General features: G+C 38.7%; 1 protein-coding gene and 1 long non-coding RNA gene across 6 annotated transcripts in view; one reads left to right on the top strand and one right to left on the bottom strand.

Moving 5' to 3' along the window:
- The window catches only part of clybl (citrate lyase beta like), a 145,186-nt gene extending 141,370 nt beyond the window's left edge, over positions 1-3,816 (top strand). For 3 of the 5 annotated variants that reach the window (XM_048532651.1, XM_048532653.1, XM_048532650.1), the window contains exons 8-9: positions 1,422-1,546; positions 2,634-3,816. In XM_048532651.1, coding sequence (XP_048388608.1) covers positions 1,422-1,546; positions 2,634-2,729 — 221 coding nt within the window. In that variant the 3' untranslated portion in view covers positions 2,730-3,816. The other 2 variants (XM_048532655.2, XM_048532656.1) reach the window with 2 other exon arrangements.
- Positions 1-18,001, bottom strand: part of LOC125453289 (uncharacterized) — a 125,186-nt gene that overhangs the window by 59,896 nt on the left and 47,289 nt on the right. The window lies entirely within an intron of this gene.

The raw sequence follows: 18,001 nt of genomic DNA, 5'->3' as shown, positions 1-18,001 counted from the left end.
ATAGTCTTTTACTAACACTCGGATGTACGTTAAGTGTGCAGTTAATTCTGGCCTTGTGTTTTAAAGCATTCCCCCCATGCGCCCACCACCCACACACGTGCGCACAAACACACACACACACACACACACACCAACACAATATACTCAAGCTTTGATTTGGGAGATAAAATAATCCAAATTTCAAAAATGTCCAGGATGCCCACCCGCGCAGTCCCATGGTCAGCAGATTGGAAGCAGTCTGTTGATTTTGGACACAGCTGATTCTGCCAGTTTTCTTCTGTTTACTTTCTCGTACTGTGCCCGGATATAGAAGATTTCTTCTGCTGCTGCTGCTGCGACCGCTAGCAGAAAGAAGCTTTGTCAGTGAAGTCAGGTAGGTTTGAATGTCTAATCAAGATTATCACTCAAAATAGTGACTTGTATCTTCATGCTAACAGGATCAAATCCCTGAATTTGTGTATCATATAATCTGCATCATGCAATATGTGAAATCAACTATATTAATCCTCAATATACTATGTTATCACATAAAAATGAAAAAATAAAACTTAGTTATGTACAATTCCATATGAAGTAATACATTCCAATTATATGTGTTTGAAATTCTAATAAGTTTTGAAATGCAACAACCTTGTATTTATCTTGCATTACATTTTATCAGAATTTATCAAAGTTTACCTTTTATATAAATGTTGATACCAATGGAAGTCTCCAATTTAAGATATTAAATGTTTACATTTTGACTACAACTCCAAGATCAAGATCAATTTTATTAATAACGGTGCCCAGTAACTGTGTTAATCCATTCTTTTCATGAGTATTACAAATTGGTCATTTGAATGCATAGTGTACTCTATTCAAATATATTAAGTCTGCAGCTCAGTGAGTTATATGTACAACTGTGAATTCAATGCAGAATTTTAGAGGACATAATTCCAGTCAAGAAAGAAATCTAATTGCCACATTTAGAAAGAGCTTTTCAATTTCTCAATAGTCTGCAGTGGCCACAACTTTCTAACTACAAATGGCCAAGGTATGAAATGATTGTTGTATGTGTACAGATAATTCTTATCTGCAGAGCACAAAATAACTGTGTTTACAGCAATAAATAGAAAATGCAAATTTCTGAAAATATTAAGTTATGGGTTAATTCTTCTGAATAACCTATTTATTCAAGACCTTAATTTCTAGAAAAATACATACATAGAGCCAAGATGTACCTGTGCTGGTTTATATAAAATAGAAGTTTTTGCTCTTAGAGAGGATGATGGATGTGACAAGATTCCAAAGCTGGCCTGTGTAATGATGCATGCGAGATATTAGCCAGAACTTCAGAATTAATATATACACTGTGTTTTACTGTAAATATATCTTTCTGAGTACTTTGCAAGAATAATAAATTCTAAATTGCCTGTGTCCAGGTAAACAAGTGATTCACCCTAGGCAGATTCCAGTTGTACAAGAAGCATTTTCGCCAAGTCCTGAGAGGGTAAAATGGGCTCGAGAACTGATTGAAGCTTTTGGAGAATATCAAAAACTGGGAAAGGTGAATGTTTTTACTTGCACAAAACATCCTTGTTTAATTATTTGAACAGTTTGGTTCATGACCAAATGAAATTTTAGCTATTTTTGCAACTAAATGTTAACATTTCTCTCTGTATGAGAGCTAAATTCTTTAAATGGGATTAAACATTTTGAGACCCATTAGTGTTGCAAATAGAAGTAAATTAGTGATGTCGCATTGCTTTCCTAATTTATTGCATCATTGAATCGCATTGTGCTTCCTGCTCTGTGGGTTATTGTTGTATATATATTTCAGTGGTGATCCACAGTCTGCTCCCGCTTTGTCCCACTGATGCTAAGATTAAGGATAGCCTGGAGGAAGAATTTGTGGTAATCGTGGCGTTGTCAGTTAATTATCTTAGAAGAACCTTATGTTTGCATCCTACGATCTCTTCCATAGGAACTATTTAACACCAGATAATCATCTTCATCCACCACAACAGTTGCCCAAGCTTGGAGTCTTCCTTCAGAAGATTGTTGTCCAAAATCATATTTGTCAGCATGAAAGAACATGTCACATTTTTGTTTCTTTAGTTGCATGGGTATCAACTCATAAATCTTGAAAAGATACAGAAGCAAATCTTTGCTATTAATTTACATTTTGTGAAATTTTGAATTTGCATTCTGTGAAAGTATGTCCGTGCAAAATAAAACGTAATTGAATGCCAGGATAATTATGTCTGTATTCTTTTACTTGCAAGGTACATATTTGGAAATATATGCAGTTATTAATTTGGATACGTGTGGGAAAATATTTGTAGGTTGAGGTGAGGTTAATAGTTGATTGTGCCAAGATAATTGGAAATAAACCAGCTCCCAATTTTAACAGCATGCAGAGAATATATGTGTGCCCTTTTACCGAAATACATCTTGCATTTGCTGACTTGATAGTATTTAATGCTGTCTTCCGATCGTGCGATATAACATTTTGACATGTTTGTTTTTGATCTTTAAATACTTGACTTTGCAGCAGTCCAAAGAAAGGGAAGTCTCCGACAATAAGATTGTCAATTGTCATTGTTCAGAGAAGCAATAAGTTTTTATTCTTTTGGTTTTTTTATTTATGCCAGGGAGCCTTCACTTTTCATGGAAGCATGATCGACATGCCATCTTTGAAGCAGGCACAGAACATCATTACATTGACTTCAACCATCAAAGAAACATAAAACCTCAAGAGGAGATAAATTTTGCCGTAGATCGCTTAGCAAATGCAGTGGACAGCAGTAAACAGACTCAAAGACTAGTTGGTTGTGGAGATCACTGCAGAGAGGGCAGTGATGTTTAATAATATGATGCCCTATGATTCATATGTTGCTAATTTGAAAGAAAACATTTTTTTGGATGCTGTGGTCGTGTGAAATTGTCTTAACCAAATTCTCTTCCTGAGTACAGCAATTGTACATAGCTAGCCCCCAGAGACTTCATACTGTATTGTTAGGGGCACTGGTGGACACAGACTTACAGTATTTTTTTTTCTGTTGTGATGATTCGAAACACAGTGCAGCCGAACTTGTTTGGGAGAGCCCCTGTCAGTTTTTGTATCACATGAAAATAACCCTGCTGCAGGTCAGATGTGTTGGTTCATTAACAGGCTGGGGTACAACCCTGTTTAGCCAGAGATTTGCCCAGTTGAGGCAAAGTAAATAAGCACAACAATCACCCATTGATCACTCAGAGTTCACCCAATTGCACAATGCAGCAGAGCTTCTGCACTGAAAGGTTAAGACCTGCAAAGGGCCAAATTTTGTTGGCAGCAGAACCCAAATCAAATTTGCATTCCTGAGAAAGTTTCCTCTTTGAACTGAGAGGTTTTCACATCTTAAAAGTAAAAAATATCTTTAGCCTGCCTCACGGCCCATAAATCAGATGATCTAGTTCCTCCAGAGACTACAGGATCTTCTTTAATATCTTCCTCTATCTTTTTACAATAACAATACTAATTATTAGAGATGTAGATTTTTATTTTGTAGAGTGTCAAATTTAACAATTCCTTTAAAAAGCTCTAAAATTGTTTGCTATCCTATGGTTAATTTCATTTTGAGTTTTTAAAAAGGGCAATGATTAAAATATGTTTGACACAGTGATAACTTTTCTGGTCTACTGCTGCCAGCGGTTTATTGTTGTCTCTTTTTAAAGCATGACTCTTCCATGGCATCGGCATTGCTTCAAACATTAATACTGGTAATTCTTTTTAACTGTACGGTGACACAAGATGATCATCTGAATAAAATTAATGGTGCTTTCAAAGTGAAATGCTTTTGATGTGTTTTATTTTCGCATTTAACAGACATAGGGGCTTCTGTAAAATCATGCTGAAAAAAAATCTATTTCTACAAATCAAACACGTAAACCGGATCTAGAGTTACGTATGGCTCCAATAGGGCTGGAAGTCGTGGAGCGTTCAAAGTGCAAATCACACTGCTGAACACTCAATCTTTGTCATTTTATACTGTAAATAATGTAGAACAGGTGTTCCTGCATGGCACTAAACAAAATAAGGCACTTTAGACACCATTATTATCTTGTGACTATCCATTTGCTGCTAACAACAGCTCAATTTCTCAAGCTTTTCCAAACTGAACAGGTCATTTGAGTCAGGATTAGATGTATGTTTCCTTGCAGAGATAAAACAATAACATTTCCCTGGAGACATTAAACTGAGGACCCATCTGCCCTCACTGATGGACATAAATATTCCACAGGCACCATTTCAGAGTAGAGCAGGGGTTTGTCCCTGTGTCCTTCACCAACACTTATTCCTCAACCAAATAAAAACAGATTATTGTATCTTTATCATATTGATGTTTTTGCAAGTTTGCCTTTGGTAAATTGGTTTCCATGTTTCTTTGATTACAATAGTGATCTCACTTGGGAAAGGTACTTAATGGACTGCAAAGTACTTTGATATGCCTTGAGTTCATTGAAGTTGCTTTATAAGTGTAGGTCTAATCTTCAAATTTGAAGCATTGTAGAATGAAATTTTTCACAACAGTCTAGTTTTAGTCTATGTTTCAGTTTAAACATTGATAATGAATGGAAGCACAATGGCTCAGTGGTTAGCGCTGGTGCCTCACAGCACCAGGGACCCAGGTTTGATTCTAGCCTTGGGCGACTATCTATCTGAAGTTTGCATGTTCTCCTCTTGTCTGCATGGGTTTTCTCCCGGTGCTCCAGTTTCTTCCACAGTGCAAAAATGTGCAGGGTAGATGGATTAGCCATGCTATTTTACCCATAGTGTTCAGGGACGTGTGGGTTAGCCATGGGAATTGCAGGGTTACAGGGATGCTCTTCAGAGGATTGGTGTGGACTTGTTGGGCCAAGTGGGCTCTTTCCACACTGTAGAGATTCTTATTAAAAGAACTTCTTTTTTTCATCCAGTCATTGGTTTTTTTTCAGTTAAAACATTGATATTTTATATCAATGAAAATCAGCTAAGATTTACTGATTCTGTTTAGCTCTTTGTAGATGTATTGCCTCTCATAAAGTGTGAAAATTGTTTTCTTAAATGGATAAACATTCTTTATCCCTTTTCCAACATTTGCATTAAACTTTTAAGCGGTCAAATTGTGGTATGTTCTTAGACATACTAGTCATTAGACCAATGATACAATTCCAGCATTTTTTAAAATGACCTAATTTTATATTTTAATGAGTGCAAGGAATATTGCTTGCAATTGTATTTGCTAATATAATTTTCAGTGTGTACAAACAGTCATTCAGTAGCACAGAATTGTAATAATTCTGAAAAAAGAGACATCACCTTGCGTTCTTCAGGACAGATGCAAATATGACAAATTTCAAATGATCGTGGCAATTTATACCTGAGGAGAAAAGGTGCTTTTTTTTCAGAAAATTAATTCTGTTTTGTCAAGGCATTGCCATTGAGAAAGTAATGGAAAGCCATAGACTACTTCAAGTTTCCAGGTAATTCAAGAAAGGTGCAAAGCTTGAATATAGCTTCAGTGACATGTCTATATTATCAACAGTATTTAATTTTCAGTGCTTAAGGTGAAAGGCTTAATTTAGTACAAAATGATCTAAGTCAAACAGTAGGCTGCAAATTGCTAGACTTGGATAAGATGTGGCAACATTCACCCCAAAATGATAGTGGGGCTAAAAGGGTCTAATTGTGGGAATGGGCACAGATTAATCTTGCATTCCCTTGTGTTTAAAAAGATTAAGGCGTGATCTAATCAGGTTGGTTTCCGGTGAGTAAAGCATTTGGTAGGGTAAATATAGAGAAACTTTTTTCACCTGTTTGGGGGGTTGGGGTTTGGTTGGTGGAAAAGGTGGTGAAGTCCAAGGCAACAGGGCAATGTCTTAAAATTTAGAGCCATACTGTGCAGGAGTGAGGTCAGGAAGCACTCCTGCATGCAAAGGGTAGTGGAAATTTGGAACTCTTCCTGCCACCCCTTCCTCCACGCCCCAAAAAAAACTTTTGAAGGTGTGGTCAAAAATCGTGCATCACCAGGTTATAGTCCAGCAGGTTTATTTGAAAACATAAGCTTGTGGAGTTTCAAAAGCTGTCATTTTCAAATTTACCTGTTGGACTGTAACCAGGTGTCATGTGATTTTTGACCTTGCCTACCTCAGTCCAATACCAGTATCTTCACATCTTTTGAAGATGTAGTCCAATTTAAAATGTGAAAATGGAGATGAATAGCTTTTGGTTAAAGGTATTAAGGGTCATGGTACAGATTACCCATGACCTAATTGACTGATAGAACAAGCACAGAGGTTGAATGGCCTACTCTTTTCTTTTATACTGTCAATTTAAAAAGCATTCATGATTAGTCTAGGAAAAACTGGATTGATCAAGACTGTAGATTTAGGAGGCCAATGCTGGAAGTAAGCAAGTATAACCATTGTTAGAGCCTGAGAGTTGAACTGATTAAAATTATGAAATTGTTTCATAGATTAATGAAAGAGAAGATGTTCTCAGATATGAAGGAGACCAAAACTAAGGTCATAAATATAAGATAGTCACTTGTACGTCCTTTATGAAATTCAAGAGAAGGCTCTTTATCCTGAGAATAGTTAGAATGTGGAATTTCTTACTACATGGTTCAGAGTAGCACAAATTTATTTAAGAGAATACTCCATAAACATAAAGAAGAAAGGATTAGATGGAACGAGCAGTGTGGTAATTAATGTGGAACATAAACACTAACCTAGAGCTGTTGGGATGAATGGCCTGTTTCTGTCTGTCAAATGCTTCCTAATACTTTTAACATATTCTAAATCCCAATATGGTCAAGATTTTCAATAATTCTAATTTACTTTGTCTGATATTGTGAAAAAGAGACTTACGAAACTAAAGTGCGCAGTTTAAAATGTACCAAAAATGAGCTCCATCTTTCAATGTCATACATAGTGCATTCAAATCTGCCTACATATCTGTCCTGACCTCAACTGTACTGGTGTTATTTATTGCATTCCCCTAACCTATCGACTTAGTGTGTTAGATGTAATTGTTTTACAGGACATTTGCACTATATCCTATTAAGTATTTGCTTGTCAAATATCTTAATAGGGACCATGAATTAGCAAATGTGTCACAATGTTGTTGAGCTGGAACTTAATTCAGATTTGAAACCTCAGTATTTTGTAATTTATAATCTTTTGATTTGAAGAGCATATGTAATTGGATTGTGCACAATGTGTAAGTAATAAAATAAGATGTGTTAGGTAAAGTGTAAATGTGTTATGATTAAATATTCCAGTTCTAAATCTCCAAAAAAAATGTAAAACCAAAATAATCCTATGGACTTAATAAAACCTACTTTCTATGTTTTTGCATAATATTTTCATTCATCTCAACAGGACATGCAGGCAACATTTGTTTTAATCTGTTAATTCATGCCTAGGGCTTCCCCAACCAATGTCTTCATTGTTTCAAGGTCCTTTATTACAATCCTTGACAACATCATCTTCACAACAGAGTGAATTTTCCCAATTAAATAAATCGTTTCATTTAAATTAAAACCGACTGGAGTAATTTATTGATCTTTGGGGACAAGGGGGAAATGCATCAAATGTTGCCTGTCTAGCACTCATTAGCTTAATAAAGCATAGAGGAGGAGTGGCTATGGGGAGTGCTTGATGAATCCCAGGACCCTTTGACTTTTGCAAGGTTTATCTTTAGCAAAAGCCTGTAATGTTTTAATTTGCAGTTGCTTATCTTCTGAAATGTAAATTTTCATGGCTCAAATAATTCATAGTGTGAGTAATCCAGATTAAGATATTATCAGATTCATTTCAGTGTCTGCATTATTTAGTAGTTCCCAGTTAGGAGAACTGAAGCAGTGTTCCAAATTAACTCTGGACCTTTTGTGTAAGGGAGAGGAAAATTCTTCAAAGGAGAAAGTTTTTGGGAATAGCTGTTTAAGTTTTTCTTCACAAGAAAGTTATTACAGTTGTAATGTTTTCATAGAGTTCATCCAAATCTCAGCTGTCCATGTCCTGTTTACTTGCATCGTGGACAAATCATTCATCATCCCTTGTGCATGCTGACCTACATTGGCTCCTGGATCTCATAATGCCTCAACTTTAAAATTCTAGTTCTTGTGTTTGCATTGCTGCAGGATCTTGCATATCCCTAACTCTGTTATCTCCTGCAGTTTTACAAACCTCCAGAATCTCTAAGGTGCTCTCATTCTGAACTGCTGACCATCCCCAATATTTGGAACTCTCACCTTTTCCCCCTCTCCAGTTTTAGGACATTCTGTAAGGTGTACCTGGTCTAATATTTCCTTTGGTAGTTTTTAATCTCATAATGCTTCTGTGTACCATAGAATCCCGACAGTGCAGAAAGAGGCTATTCAGCCCATTGAATCTACACCAACCTTCCAAAGAGCATCCTATATCTCTGTACTTACTGTAGCTAATCCACCTGGCCCACACAGCCAGAACATCACAGGCAATTTCAGCATAGCCAATCCATTTAACACATATATCTTTGGACTCCGGGAGAGAGCTGGAGCAACTGGAGGAAATCCACACAAACAGGGAGAATGTGCAAATTCCATGTAGACAGCTACCCAAGGCTGGAATTGAACCTAGATCCTGAGTGCTGTGAGGCAGCAGCACTAACCTCTGAGTCACCATGCTGCCCCAGAGATCAAATTCATCCCTAGGTGGGCTTGAACTGCCAACCTTTCAATTAACAGCTGAGCGTGCTAATCAATTGCACCACAGAGATGAAGCACATTATACATGTATGGGTTCCAAAGAAGAGTCTTTTGTTTCCCTCTCTGCCAAACATGCTTTCTTCAGCATTTTCTGTTTTTATTTTAGAAAGATGCCAGATTTGATTCACTATTACTTTGACTCACTTCCAAGCCCTGTTCACAAGTTATTTGATCAAAGCCTACATCAAGGGTGGTCCGGTGGCTCAGTGGTTAGCTTGCTGCCTCGCAGCACCAAGGACCCAGGTTCGATTCCAGCCTCGGGCAACTGTCTGTGTGGAGTTTGCACATTCTCCCTGCGTCTGCGTGGGTTTCCTCCAAGAGCTGTGGTTTCCTCCAACAGTCCAAAGATGTGCAGGCTAGGTGGATCGGCCATGCTAAATTGCCCATAGTGTTCAGGGGTGTGTGGGTTGCTCCAAGGCTTGGTGTGAACTTGTTGGGCCAAAGGTATGGATTCTATGATCATAACTTTGTCTTGTCAAATCTACTACCTGGCACATCAGTTGGCACTGGGACCCAGGGATTAGGAAGGAAGACAAACACAGGCTTATCACTCCTGTTTTACACATTGGCCCCTGTCAAAGAGATGTGGCCATTAAATTAGGCTGCTGTATATAATCTATTCACCAGAAACCTTCACCCCACTACCCAGCAATAGCCTGTGAACACTTAGTCCACATGAATAAGAATTGTAGTTGATTGCAATCAGTGTCCATGACAAAATTGCCAGTGCCATCAAGTAAGGATAAAATTATGAAAAACGGGCAAGCTGTATATTGTAAATGTCTACCATAGAAGATAAAATATAGTAGAATGGGGGAAAGGCAGGAAAATGAACTTGAGGATTATTAAATCAGCAAGAATTTCAGTTAACAGTGGAGCAAACTTGACTGTTTGAACAGCCTACTTTCAGCTCTTGCATCCTATGCTCTTACAATAGTGATCTAATATGCAAATAATTAAATGTTAAATAAACACAAGCAATAAAACTGAGTCAGATTGCTGGGTCTGTTGTGGCCATGTGTAATTTCTGAAACATTTTTGGTTTTGTAATTATGTCATTGTTTATGTTTTATTTTGTAGAGCCTAACAGCATCGAAGGAAGGCTGCCTGTACTGGACCCTTACTAAAGTTACCTGTAGTCTTGCCTGCCCTTTCCCCACAGCCCTGCAGGTTCCCTGGACTGATTTTTTTTTGTTTTGGAGGACTAATTTGCTTCTCCAAGACTTGTGATTAAGGCTCATGTCAATACTTGTTGCAAATACAACAGAAGGGCATGACAGCAACTATTTCACTAGGAAACTTAAATCTGGAGAATGTTCACAAAGTCCGAAGTTTCAGAGTGTAAATGAACAATTGTGTAGCACAGTGAAACAAATAGAATCAGGTATAAGCTACCTGAAACCTCTTCCAACATTCATTTTGGTCATGACTCGTCTTTATCTCAAATCCACCTTGCCTGTAATAACTTATGTAACCTTTAATACACTTGCCTAACAAGAAAATCATCTATGCTAAGATGATAAAATGTGAGGCTGGATGAACACAGCAGGCCCAGCAGCATCTCAGGAGCACAAAAGCTGACGTTTCGGGCCTAGACCCTTCATCAGAGAGCTTTTTTGGTGCTCAGGGGTGGGGTCATGATCGAGGGGGCGGTAGGAGGTGGTGTCGGAGTGTTGGCGTCTGGCCTCAGCGATGTAGAGGTCAGTGCGCCATACTACCACTGCGCCACCCTTGTCTGCGGGTTTGATGGTGAGGTTGGGGCTGGAGTGGAGGGCTGCCCGTTCTGCGGGGGAGAGGTTGGAGTGGGTGAGAGGGGTGGAGAGTTTGAGGCGGTTAATGTCTCAACGGCAGTTGGAGATGAAGAGGTCGAGGGAGGGTAGGAGGCCTGGGGGTGGTGTCCAGGAGGAGGACTTGTGTTGGAAGCGGGTGAAGGGGTCAGTGGAGGGAGGGTTAGGTTCCCGGTTGAAGAAGTAGGCGTGGAGGCGAAGGCGGCGGAAAAATCTCTGATGAAGGGTCTAGGCCCAAAACGTCAGCTTTTGTGCTCCTGAGATGCTGCTTGGCCTGCTGTGTTCATTCAGCCTCACATTTTATTATCTTGGATTCTCCAGCATCTGCAGTTCCCATTATCTCTGAAACATCTATGCTAAGTTATCTGAGCTCAATGGAGTGTGATAGGTGGTGCAACAAATAGTTCAAACATGTGAAAATGCTGGAGAGGAAAGAATAATCCAGAAGAAGGTTCATCAGACCCAAAACGTTAACTCTGATTTCACTCCACAGATGCTGCCAGACATGTTGAGTTTTTCCAGCAATTTCTGTTTTTGTTTTCTACTGTGAGGAAAGAATGGTTAATATTCTTATTCCTATAGTTAATGGTCTAATCTACAGCTCAATGGGTGACACTGTTTCCTCTGAATCAAAAGATTGTGGATTCAAATCTTGTGCCAGGAACTGATCACAAAATCTAGGCTGACATGCCAACGCATTGTGGGAGTGTTGTGTTTGGATGAGACATTAAACTGTGACCCTATCTGCCCTTTCAGGTGAATACAAAAACATTCAGAACACTCTTTTTTAAAAAATCAGAGAAGTTTTGGCCAATGTTTATACCTCAACCAGTAATCAAAATTGCTTATTTGGTCATCATCACATTGTAGGATCTTGCTTTGTGCAAATATACTGCTGTCTCCCACAATAAAACAATGACTATACTTCAAAAATATTTTATTTTACAAGCATTAGATGTACTCCAAAACCATGGAATATATTGTCTGCTTGCAAGTTATTTTCTTAATTTGGTTATTTATTGTTCCAGTTTGGGATTTTAGGGTAGAGGATTGTGGATGTGGAATAAATAAGAAGTCTGAAAAATAATAAGAGTAAGGTAAATCAGCTCCATGATGGGGAGATGGACTTGATGTTAGGTCATGTTAGAAGGAACGGATCTTTTTAGAAATATAAGTTTCCTTTAGTGTGTTTGCTGTCCTATTTCTTGTGATTTGGAGGCAGGTAATGCAATGTAGGAGAACATGCTGAATGTTTCATGTGATGCATGTGGTAAAATAGTCCTGTGAAATTCCCAATTTTCTTTGCTTTAACATTGGTGGCCATGCATTCAGCTGCCTGGACCTTAAGTTCTGGATTTCCATCCCTAAACCTTTCCATCTGTCTCGCTTTCTATCTGTCTCTTTTCAGTTACTCCTTCAACCTACCTCTTTCTTTGCATCTCTTCATGTGGATCTGTGAAAAATATTGTGCTTTCTGATGGTTTATTATTTTAAAGGTACTATATAAATACAATTTGTTGTGAAAGACTATTACTATATTACAATGGCATTAATACTGTGGAAAAATGCTATATAATAACTTTAGAAATAATATATAGCATGCATTCTGTTCCAAGAATCATGCTGATCTGATTTGTGACTAATATGGTAAAAATGATCATAAAATCCATAATATAATGCAGATGCCTTAATGTGTACATATTTTATTTGTAGCCAAATATCCATAATTTATGCAATTTCTTTAAAAACTGAAACTGGTCAGTGATGTACATGAGGTAGAGATAGCTATTAAGGTAGGACAATCAGATTCATAATAGTTTTCTGATATCAAAAGTTGCAAATCACAGGAACATGTTGTACATCCTCTGACAATGTATAATTTGCAGGATGACTTTATTGAAAATATGGAGAAACTGGGTAGCTTTGACAAGTTCTAAGATGCTGAATATTTATTGAAAATTCAATGCCACAATCTGTATCCAAACATTAATTTCTACGTTCCAACTGCAATCAATATGGCTGCTAGGTAACAAAAAACCTTGTGTGTTTTTTTAAAAAAAATCTCTTCAGCTTTCAGTTTTGCTGTTTCATCACCTTGTCTGCTACAGTAACTGCAGAATCTGAATGCCATCCTTTGACGAAGAGATAAGTCTTCATAGATTAAATAAGGAGATGCAGTTTCCACTGGCAGGAGGTTGGTAACCAGAGGACAGATTTAAGGTAATTGGCAAAAAAAAAACAGAGGGGAGATGAGGCGACGTTTTACAGCTGCAAGTTGTTCTGATCTGGAATGCCTGAAAGGATGCTGGAAGCAGTTTCAATAGTAACTTTCAAAAGGGAATTAGATATATGCCTAAAAGGGAAACATTTTCAGGGATATGGGGAGGGAGCAGGAGAGTGGAACTAATTGGATAGCTCTTTCAAAGAACTGTCATTGATTTGATGGGCCGAATGGGGTCTTCCTGTGCTGTGTGATTCTTTGGTTGTGGACAGATGTTTTAAGTGCAGCCTGTTAACTGGTTCAGTACAGCACCTGAAGGTGAATGCCAGTTTATCATCAATGTGAAATGCTTTCTGCTTCACACTATGAAAGCCTGCAATATCGCAGTATTTCAGGGTGGCTCAGCCATCTTGAGACAGACAATAAATGGAATCTTTCAGCATTACTCGCATCACATGATTGCAGAGTTTCCAATTAATCAGTAGAACATATCATCAAACACTGCTCTCAGAGGAAATTCACAGAGGCCTGACAAGACTGGAGCTTAAGCAAGATATCTGATTTAGATATTGATGTTTCATGTGTTATTTACTATTACCATCTGAAAGAAGAAAGCATTCAGGGAAAAACAGTTAAAATCAAAAATGGGCAGTGGTAATCAGTAGTCAGAGCCTGCCCTAACTAACTGAAGCAATAGGCGATTGTGGTGAAGATCAGTTTTTCACAATATCAAGTGTAGATTGCAAATCCCAATAGGGTGCAAAATACTGGTTTACAAAGAACATCTGTAGCCCATTGGACCTCCTGGATACTTTGACCCAAAACGTTCTAGAGTTGGGCCCTTTCATCAGATTTCATTATCCTCAGCATTCCAGATCAATGTATGTTGCTGGAGATGTAAATTTTGGGGACAACAGGGCAATATTCCCTTATATTTTCCTGTATTATATATGGTTTGTTTGATGACCCTGAATCACACCAGTGCTCTTAGGGGGAATGTTGCAATATGGACCTCAGGAATCTTGTGAATTCTTTGCCGAAGAGAGATGTAGGAGTTGAGTCATTAAGTCTATTGAAGGTTGAGATAGATTTTTAATCAGTAAGGAAATAAAGGGTTATGTGGAAAAGGCAAGAAAACCTAGTTGAGGATGATCATGTCAACCATGATCTCATTGAATGGCAGAACAGACTTGATTGATCAAATTGCCCATTTTTACTTGCCTTATGATCTTATGGTTTTAATGGACTCAAACTACACAGAAGTACACCTTCCTCTGAATGCCCTTTCTCTCCCATTCAAATCATTGTATTCTGATGGCTCAGTTGAGACCAGGAGTATGGTATGTGGGACCAAATGTGTATCATGGTCCTGTCTCCTGATCGCAACAGGTTCAAACTTGAAGAGTAAATGCTATCTCTCTACTCTTCATGCTTACAGTCATAGAGACATACAACACAGAAACTGACCCTTTAATCCAACTGGTCCATGCCGAATATAATCCCAAACTAAACTAATCCCACCTGCCTGCTCTTGGCCCATATCCCACCAAATCTTTCCTATTCCTGTACTTATCCAATTGTCTTTTAAACATTGTGACTGTAGGGGATAACCGTGGGAGAAGGAAGAAATGATATTGAAATCTTTGGGTTTGGTGCAGTAACCAGAATCCTGAATATTCCACTAAACTAACAATCCATAAGAATCTATTCCTCTTTGTGGAACAGCTTGGTGGCAAGTCAATCTTTGTTGTAATCCTTCTGTGCTGACCTCACAAAGGATTGTAATAGCCTTCTGTCAGTCACCTGATCCTCACTAAGTTGGCCGTTGGCCAGTAAGTAAATGACTTCCTCTTCATTGGGTGATTTTTTTCAATGGAAGAACACATTTACATTTTTCGATCAATATCCCAGCTTATGTTACATTTTACAAGTAATACAAAATTGTCAATACTCCAAACTGATTTATATCAGATATATTGCTGGAAGCATCCCATTTATGGGGCTGAGAAAACATGGACATCTCAAAGTGAACGGTTACTATTTAGTTTGAACATGGGGTTAGAGGAACATTCTAAGTTATCTCCAATTCTCTCCCCATTGAGACCTTCGAATCTTACATTTGGAATGACTGCCTGAACTCCTTCCTAATTTATGATTCACACCTTTGCATTGTTAACTTTGATAGTGATGTCATTCTATATATACAGCAGCTTTTATTTATATAATCTTTAGGGTAATATAAAGCAACAAATGTCCAGGAGGTCGGATTTTAAGGGGGATGCCTGGAATGAACAGAAAGAGACAGAGTTTTGGGGAGGGAGAGGGGGGTGGATTCCAGAGGCTGGGGCCCAGGTAACTGAAGGCAAGGCTTGTCACGGTTGTTTAATGAAGAAAGTGGGGGTGTACAAGAGGCCAGAATTAAAGAGATCCTAGAGGGTTGTGGGCTGGAGGAGATGGCAGAGAAGCCAGGGGTGAGGCAAGGCCATTTGAGGGAATGGCATTTCAGAAAACTTACTGCGGTTTTTGACATTTCTGTATTGGCCAGAGATCGATTGACAAATTTTGACTGAGAAAGGACACAGCCCGTTTTGGGGCGAGTAAGTTGGGCAGCAACATCGGAATTTGGCTTGCTTTTGAGATGGTGTCAAAATTGGGCAATGAATTTTAAACTGTGCAATTTAATCAGTTTGACTGTATTCAGTGTTGGGGGAAGAAAGACGTGTTCTTTGTTTTAATGTGTCGGAAAGTTTCAGATCTTGTAATGAGGAGGGAGGGGGGCTGGGGACGTTGTGGGAGGGAGGTGCGCTGGTGCTGGTGGGTTATACCAGATGCCTAAACGTGTTATTATCCCTCGAGAGAAGTGTAAATTTGTCTGTACTGTTCCTGCATCTTCTTGCAGAGACAAAAGTATTGAGTGTTACATTAAAGGATTCGAGCTGTTTTCAGTTCCTTTTTTTTAACCCTTCTTTCTTTCCCGCCTGTGTTAGAAAGGCAATTAATGAAACAAAACGGATTATAAGATTAGCTGTGGGACTTTGTGCATATTAATGACCCTGAAGCGTATATAACGCATTTGTAATTGTAGATCTTATGCACCAGAATGGAGCACACAGCTTTGTGCCAATGGGACCTCCTGCCGGTATTTTACAGCGGAACTCGGGAGAGAAGTGGGGGGGAAAAAGCAATTACCAGTTCTCCAGATTTAAATCTTTAAACCTCTGTCAATTGTTGTTACTGTGCTTGCCAAGAAAGGAGGGAAATTAAAGAGGAATCGCCTCTAGATTGAAAAAAAAGTTTGAATCTCACACACACGCGCGATTATGAGCTTTCTTGGGGAGGGAGAGGGGATTGATTTTAATTACCGATCTGGCGCTTTTGTTTAATTTATTCGATCGTAGGAAATTCCGAACCGAACGAATTCCAAGCGTTTAATTCCTACTTTCCAATTGTGCCAAGTGTTTATGAAGGTTTATTTGAAATGATGCGTGTCATTAAAACAAATTAGGTGTTAGCTTGGCCATGACTGGGTGTTTTATATTAGAGGGTCAGAACGATCGATCTGTTCCCTGAGCTAGCCTAAATTCTGATTTTTAAATTTTTGTTTAGAAAAGAAATGCTTGAATTTGTGACCGGGGGGAAATCGTGGCATCCACGTGCAGATATTACACAGACCGTTTATTTTATCAGATAGGGTTAAAAAAAAGCAGGTGCAGGAAATATTAAAACAATTTTGTTGCTGTGTTACTGATAAGAAAACGAAAAGGGACAGGGGAAGAGAAACTATTGTTAGAAAGTTCTCCGCGGTGCAGTTCGTGAAGCTGCAATTTCCAGTTACTGTCAAATTGATTTCTGGTGAAATGACAGTGGGATAGAATTTGCGGCGAACGAGTTTGACTGTAGTCGTATGATTTTGCTCAGTGTTATCGGAATGTATTAGCACAGGGAAAAACTCCAGTGTGCTGATAGACTAAGTGCATTACACTCAGTGGCACGTTCTAAGCCCTCAAGATTTTTATTCAATGTGACTCCAATATTCATATGCCGTTTTGTTCCTAAGATTCCCTGAATTTGCCGTTGTATCAGGTTGGTTAGGGTCGTTAATATTTACCTCGGAGCATTAAAACTTCCCATGCAAGCTCACAAAAGTCGCTGGAGACCAGCAAGGTGTGTTTGAGAGCGGCTCTGCTTCACATGGAGAATTATTTTACAGAAATTTCAGGGGTGAAAATATGTCGGTACTTGGCACCCTTACATCATATATTTCCACTTGAAGGTGAAGAATGTAGCCCAGCCAACAATTTCGGATGGGATGGCCGTCCCACATCCAACCAATCTCAATCCCGCTGTTATAAACTATACTATTCGTAACAGAGAAAGATGCAAACATAACTCGTGGAATTGCCTGAGACAATCACTTTCAGCATTTTTACAGCCTGGTAACACTTGAAAAAAGTTTAATATTTTCGACTTCTTTTTGAAGATGATTTGAAATCAAATTTGAAAACACAGCTGGCCAGAGAGAGATAAAAGTCAGCTGTTTGAAGCAGGGTCCCGTACCATCATTGTTCAGAGCATCATCACGGAAACCGCCCCCCCCCCCAAGAAAAAGTTTACTAAAACGTGTTTGAAAATCCACTCTTTCTAAGATTAGACAACCCGTCGGAAACGAAATATTAACTTTGCGGCTCGGAATGATTTAATAAGTTAGCGGGAATCCTGTTTCGTTATTCGTTATTTTGCCCCCAGTTTTTGTGTTACTCCGAGCTGCTAATTTCAGTTTGAAATAACGTGGGAAATATTTGTCAGATAAATCGTTCGAATTCGTAAATCGAGAAATTTTCAACCGTGAATTGATCAGACCGTTACAAATAAAACGTTGACCTATTGTCCACATTTCAAATGTACTCAGAAGATTTAACTTTAAGTGATCTGAACGGATTTTGCAGTGTCTCATTTGGCAATGTCTCGATTATAATCGTGCGAAAAAGAATCGAAATCAGAAAGCAGGTTTGAGCAAACGTCTCACTGTCAGCTTCACTTGTATCTAACGTCCTGGGTTTTCCTGGATTTTGAAAATTATTCGCACATTTCCCGCTCGTTCTGGGAGGAGAATTTAAGTGAAAAGCGCTGGGGTTTTAACAGGACTGAGTTTCTCTTCACTGTAGAGAGCCCAACTTTTTCCGATCCTCCTGGAGTTTGGGGTTAGGAGGGTGGGGGTGGGGACGGTGGTTGGAGAAAGT

Source organism: Stegostoma tigrinum, chromosome 6 (genome assembly GCF_030684315.1).
Source record: "Stegostoma tigrinum isolate sSteTig4 chromosome 6, sSteTig4.hap1, whole genome shotgun sequence".
NCBI lineage: Eukaryota > Metazoa > Chordata > Chondrichthyes > Orectolobiformes > Stegostomatidae > Stegostoma > Stegostoma tigrinum.
The sequence above is the reverse complement of the archived record's forward strand: the minus strand, read 5'-3'. Positions and strand labels throughout refer to the sequence as shown.